The sequence below is a fragment of the Triticum dicoccoides genome, chromosome 1A (genome assembly GCF_002162155.2).
Source record: "Triticum dicoccoides isolate Atlit2015 ecotype Zavitan chromosome 1A, WEW_v2.0, whole genome shotgun sequence".
Lineage (NCBI taxonomy): Eukaryota > Viridiplantae > Streptophyta > Magnoliopsida > Poales > Poaceae > Triticum > Triticum dicoccoides.
The window spans coordinates 529,146,253-529,152,002 of NC_041380.1; the positions used below are offsets into that span (position 1 = coordinate 529,146,253).

General features: G+C 46.6%; 2 protein-coding genes across 2 annotated transcripts; one reads left to right on the plus strand and one right to left on the minus strand.

Moving 5' to 3' along the window:
• Positions 1 to 302: 302 nt before the first annotated feature.
• Positions 303 to 1,545, plus strand: LOC119285978. The gene is made up of 2 exons (XM_037565326.1): positions 303 to 622; positions 760 to 1,545. The coding sequence occupies exons 1-2, from the start codon at positions 490 to 492 to the stop codon at positions 1,398 to 1,400; spliced, it is 774 nt and encodes a 257-aa protein (XP_037421223.1). The 5' UTR covers positions 303 to 489; the 3' UTR covers positions 1,401 to 1,545.
• Positions 1,546 to 1,620: 75 nt separating this feature from the next.
• Positions 1,621 to 4,972, minus strand: LOC119285988 (rac-like GTP-binding protein 5). The gene is made up of 7 exons (XM_037565333.1): positions 4,587 to 4,972; positions 3,826 to 3,913; positions 3,557 to 3,666; positions 3,372 to 3,435; positions 2,268 to 2,332; positions 2,089 to 2,154; positions 1,621 to 2,009 (listed from the first exon to the last, which is right to left on the minus strand). Exons 1-7 carry the CDS (start codon positions 4,683 to 4,685, stop codon positions 1,908 to 1,910), a joined length of 594 nt encoding a protein of 197 aa, XP_037421230.1. The 5' UTR covers positions 4,686 to 4,972; the 3' UTR covers positions 1,621 to 1,907.
• Positions 4,973 to 5,750: the final 778 nt, after the last annotated feature.

Consider the following 5,750-nt stretch of genomic DNA (forward strand, 5'->3'; position numbering starts at 1 on the left):
ATTTCATTTCATTTTCACTGCAGCATGCATGGTACTACAGCAGAGACAGTGGTAGTGGAGGAGCCTGCTAATTTATTTGCCTGCCCAAGCCTTTCCGTGCACGGCACAGACGGATAGGATCAATTGCGTTGCGTTTGCGTTTGCGTGTCTACTGTGTACCAGTGTACGGGAAGGTGAATTGATGAGCCCTATGACTTTTCTCCGTTTCCTTTCCGTGGAACAGAGCAAGAGCAGAGCAGCTGCTCCGCCTTCACTTTCTCCGATCTCATTTTCATCTCATCTCATCCACACCAACGGACGGGCGGACCCATCTCTTCCCCAATTTCGTCGTCGTCGTCGTCGTCGTCTTCTTATTCTTCTTCTTTCCGTGTCCGTCCACCATTGCTGCTTATTTCTTTCTTTAATTCTTTCTGGTCATCGATCTACCTATCCTATATATCTGCTTCCTCTTCTTCTTCTTCTTCTTCTTCTTCTTCTTCTTAACACTGAATGACAATGTGGCTTGGGATCTCCAATTCCAAGCAAGGAGAAGGACAAGGAGCAGTGGTCGCCATGCTTGGCCTCTGCGCCATATCCATATCCATGTCGATGCTGCCTCTCGCCGCACCTACCATCCACCACGGTACGGTACAGTACATACATATTCTTCCCGATCGATGCATCTTCTCCTCCTCTCTCTCTCTTCTTCTTGTTATGTGCTGTGCATGTGCATGTGCTTGGCTCATTGATTCTATTCTATCCTTTGGGATGGATGTGCAGAAGGAGGCGCTCAAGGCGGAGGGGGGAACCCAAACCCAGCCAACGCGCTGGTGGCGCTGGTGAACGCCGACCGGGCAGCCGCCAAGCTACCCGCCCTCCGCACCACCAAGGGCCTCGGCTGCATGGCGCTGCAGTGCATCGCCCGCTGCCTCGCCCTCTCCCCCGCCACCGCCTGCGCCGCCGACGGCACGCTGGCGCCGCCCTGCCACCCGCCGGAGACCGACATCACCGAGGTCTACGCCGCCAATTGCGGGGTCGAGCTGCCCACGGTGGACGTCGTGTCCGGCCGCATCCTCGGCTGCAGCAGCCAAAGCTCCGACGGCGTCAGCGGGGACGCGCTCCACATGGCCAACGCCACCGTGGTCCGCGGCAGGGAGCACGCGCAGGTGGGCGCCGGCGTCGACCGCGGCGGCTTCTGGTGCCTCCTCTTCAGCAGCGGCAGCCCCAACTCCAGCTTCCAGCTGGAGGCCGCCGGCAGGGGCATCGCCCAGCAGCACGGCTGCTTCAGCGACCCCGACGTCACCCTCTCCTGCACCACCTCCGCCGGCCACCACCAAACCGGACGACTCTCCGCCGGAGACACATCCTTTGCCTTGGTTGCTTCCACTCTGCTTTTTCTCCTCCAGTCCAGTCTAGTCTAGTCTAGTCTAGTCTAGTCTAGTCTGTACCAACTGAATTGTTAAGGTAGCAGAGACACCCCGGAAGATTCTAGTATTACTCAGACTTGTAATTTTGCTATTCAAACAGTCAGTCAGTCAGTGATGAGTGTGATTATTTTTCAAAACATTTGGGGTTCGTCTAAATTTGCCACTGCAAATCCAAAATGCAAAGCACAAACAAACAAATAAGCAGCTAGTAGTATATTTCAGTAAGTACTAGGATTGGATTGAGCACTCCATGTTCATCGTCCACAAAATACTACCTACTACATATATATCATCATGAGCTGATGCTGCAACTTTTTAGTAAAAAATATGTCAAGCCTACATATCTTCCTTATCAAGCCAAACTAAATTATACAACAACAACAACAACAACAACAACAACAAGGAGAGGCGAGGCGAGGCAATTATGATCCCTTTGGTCGAAGCGAGACACTGCAAAACAAAGGGCTGCTCCTCAGCTCACTCCACCATTTTGAGCTAGTTTTACAAGATGCTGCATCCTTTCTGCGACTTCCTCTTCTTCCGCTTCTGCTTCGGAGGCTGGAGAACCACCTTGATCGCCGCATCAAACACCGCCTTGATGTTCTGCACCGTGCAACCAAATCACTAACCCAACACTACAACTAGCCTTCTTCTTCACTACTAGGAGGTGCACTCATTTTACCTGCTGTGTTTTTGAGCTGCACTCGACGTAGGTCGTCGCGCCAATTACCTTCTTCAGCTCTTCACCCTACAATCATTAGCCACAGAGATGAGATCACTATCTTATGCAAGCAAGCAACAGAACATACACATATGCTATTTATTTTCTCAAGAAGAAAAACAGATAAAGCTTCCGAGTACCTGAGCGGTGGAAATAGGAACAGCTCCAGGGTGATCCACGAAAAACTGCTCGTCATCCCGCAGATCTATTAACATGAACATAGTTGCTGAGTTATACAACATTTCTTACAGCAACAAGTAGCGAGAAAGCAGTAATAGGCCGAAACATGCGGAATAATGTCACTTCTTATTAGACAGCATTTCTTACAGTCAACTGTAATTGGGAATCAGGTACAAAGCAATGCAACTCAATCTCAAGTGGCTACAACAGCACTGTGTTCCACGTGTTCTCAAATTGACTAAACCGTCAGTGAATTTGACAAGAACGTGTGCAGGGCTCTAAGAGGTAATAACATCAAGAATTTCTGTCATACTGAAAACTGAATAAAATCATGTAAAGAAAACAGACCTCGGTATATTGGACTTGAGCCAAAGAATATGGACTACAACCAGATAGAAACTAATCTTATGTTCAAACTGATGTCTAGTCACTGGCATAACAAAGGAAATAGCATTCTGGTCTCTGCAACATTCATTAATTTGGTATACGAGTATCATCACACCTTTATCAGAGATAACCCGAATATCATCATATCAAGTCTTAATTTCACACCAGGGAATTCAACATTAATTATAAGGATCTCAAGTTTTCGAATTAACACAAGTATCTCCAGCAATACTAAAAGACACGAGTCTGCCATTTTCTTGTTTAAGGACCAACAACAATCTCTCAGCTGGTTCTTAGTAGCAGAAAAAACTACTTGCTTGAAGGGATATATGCCATATTCCTGTATTAGAAAGTATTGGGCAGCAGGCATGCCTCCATAAAATTCAAATAGCTTGCTTGCTTTCCGTTCAACCAAGTCAGCAGCATTTCAACATGCAAAGATGGGTAAAGATGATATTGAAATATCATAAGCCTGCAGACCATCATCAGTGACAGTACAAGTGAACTCATGGCAACAAAGATGCCTATACTTAGACAGGGATTTCAGACTACTTAAAGCAGAAGCAATGCAATAGGACATAAAAGGGCACGCCAAGCATAGTTCCAGCAAGAATGACAGAGAAATGTGATACTTTGCAGAAGCATAACATAGATACGAGACGGATGGGGGCATATACCAAGCTTTGTCCCAACAAGAATTATGGGCACACCAGGAGCATAGTGCCGTAGCTCAGGGATCCACTGGAAAATTACAAGCACATGTCATATCTCATAAGCAAGATAACAAACAATTTATGAAACTAGAACAAGTCATCGAGAGTGGGAGTAAGGAAACAGAGAGGATCAAAGGAGGATGGGTTGCCTTCTTGGTGACATTCTCGTAGCTTGCTTTGCTGATAAGAGAGAAGGCGAGCAGGAAGACATCGGCACCTCGGTAGCTTAGTGGGCGTAGTCTATTATAGTCCTCTTGTCCTGTTAAATTCATCGCATTTTTTCCCCATTAATTATTCTGGTGGGTGTGATTTATTGAACACACACATACACACACAGACAGAGAATAGAAGATGGAAACGAGGATGTTGATATTAGCATGTGTGCACATAAGATAAATGGGGGGAAAGAAAAGCAAACCTGCAGTATCCCATAATCCGAGGTTGACGGTGCTCCCGTCAACCACGACGTTAGCGCTGAAGTTGTCGAAGACTGTTGGGACATAGTCCTGTAATGTAATGCAGAAATGGAGGATAAGGCACGAGTTAGTAGTGCAAGATGCAAAAGTGTTTGCTTGCTGTACATTGGATATGAAAACGCAGTTGCTTTAGCTATTCATCATATTGGGTGGCAGATGAAGATGAACGAACGCAGTAGAAAAAAATAATCTAAAAGTCATTGTGTGCGTGTGCGTGTGTGTGTGTGTGCCTAGAAACAGGGAGGGAGGGAGAGAGGTTTCATGTGACAGCAATAGATTTGATTTGATTTGGTTCATTGTTGGGTGGAGATAAACTCCTCACTTGGAGTCGGAGACTAGCACTAGCAGGGATATATAGTAAGTAGTATTTGAAAAGTAGCTAGTAAATTGAGTGAGGCTAGCATTAGCATAGCAGGGTACTCTAGTTGGTTAAGTCAGATTCTCCCTCCCTCCTCATCAACCTCCAACACAATCCATGAATCAATCTTCCTTTTCCCTAGTATTTGGAAGGCTTAGCATCGGTTGAACTGAAAACAAAGGAAGTAATCATGATTCACCTTGTAAAAGTGGGGAATCCATCCATATATCCATCTGTCTTGTTCTAAGAAGGGGATCTATCTATGTATCTATCCATCCATCCATGTACATGTACATGTATGTAGGGTGGAGGTAGTTGAAGAAGGAAGGGAAGGACGCAGCTTACGGTGGGGAAGGTGTTGGATGTGTAGGAGATGAGGAGGCAAGTCTTGCCGACGGCGCCGTCCCCCACCGTCACGCACTTGATGAACCGAGAAGCGCTCATCGCCGCCCCCGCCCCCGGCTTGGCCGGCCCTTTTCTTTCTTGAATTCAATTTAATTCACCGCTCCCTCCTGGTCCTGGGTCGATCGATTCCCGGCAGGCCCCCGCTGCGCCAGATCGATCCGGGACCAAAGGAAAGGAAGGGAAGGGGCTCCTCGCTGCGGTGCGGTGCGGTGGTTGCCTTCCGTCGGCTGCGGCTGCGGCTGCTGTTGCGGTGGGGGAAGGAAGAAGCTCAGCTCAGCTCAACAGCCACAGACAGCGAACAGAGCAGAGAAGAGCAGAGGAGGATTTGCAGTTAGGCCCCTCCCTTCCCCCACTATCAGTACCACTACCACTCGCTCACTGTTCCAGCCGATGGAGATGGAGATGGCTCAATTGTTTGCTTGCTTGTTTGTTTGTCTGGTGTGGGCGTGCGTGATTCCCCCCTCACAAAACGCATCCATCCTCTCTTTCTTTACTTTTGGTGTCACTTCTACAACGTCAGCACAAATCCAGCCTCTCTCTTTCATTTGACCCTTAATCTATACCTCTATATCTATACTTATACCTATATATATACCTAATAATAATCCATGTTCAAGAATTCGTCCGATTAAGCAGTTAAACTTACTGATTAATCCCTACTCGTAGGATCACTGAGTAGCCGATAAACCAATAAATCATCCGATTAATTGATTAAATGGCCGATTAACTTGCCAATTAGCCTATTAATTCCCCACTCGCCAGCCAACCGAGCAACTACCGGTTAACGATTTCCTCAACAATGATAATAATAAAGGGAAAATTTTGTTTTTGCCGCTCTAGCTTTTGACCACTTTGCTTATGCCATTTTAGAATTTGACATTTTACTTTTGCTAAGACGTGGACATACACACGTTAGTTGGACTCTTATTTAGCAGAAAACAAAACTACTAATGCTAACCACTTAGCTCAATGGGATTATTTGTACATCAGAAACCCGACAGACAGGCCATCCCAGTCAGTTTTGGAGGAAATGCTTACATGAGATATATTGTATCAGCTTGTTTCATAAATTTAGTGTATTGGTAAAACAAACTGTATTTTCTC

Excerpts from the sequence above, each read along its gene's own strand:
- LOC119285978 (XM_037565326.1), top strand. The coding sequence starts at position 490 with ATGACAATGTGGCTTGGGATCTCCAATTCCAAGCAAGGAGAAGGACAA. Across the intron at positions 623-759 it reads CGCACCTACCATCCACCACG|AAGGAGGCGCTCAAGGCGGA; the intron begins GTACGGTACAGT and ends ATGGATGTGCAG.
- LOC119285988 (XM_037565333.1), bottom strand. The coding sequence starts at position 4,685 with ATGAGCGCTTCTCGGTTCATCAAGTGCGTGACGGTGGGGGACGGCGCC. Across the intron at positions 2,333-3,371 it reads TCTTGTTGGGACAAAGCTTG|ATCTGCGGGATGACGAGCAG; the intron begins GTATATGCCCCC and ends TCATGTTAATAG. Across the intron at positions 2,155-2,267 it reads TTCCTATTTCCACCGCTCAG|GGTGAAGAGCTGAAGAAGGT; the intron begins GTACTCGGAAGC and ends TAATGATTGTAG.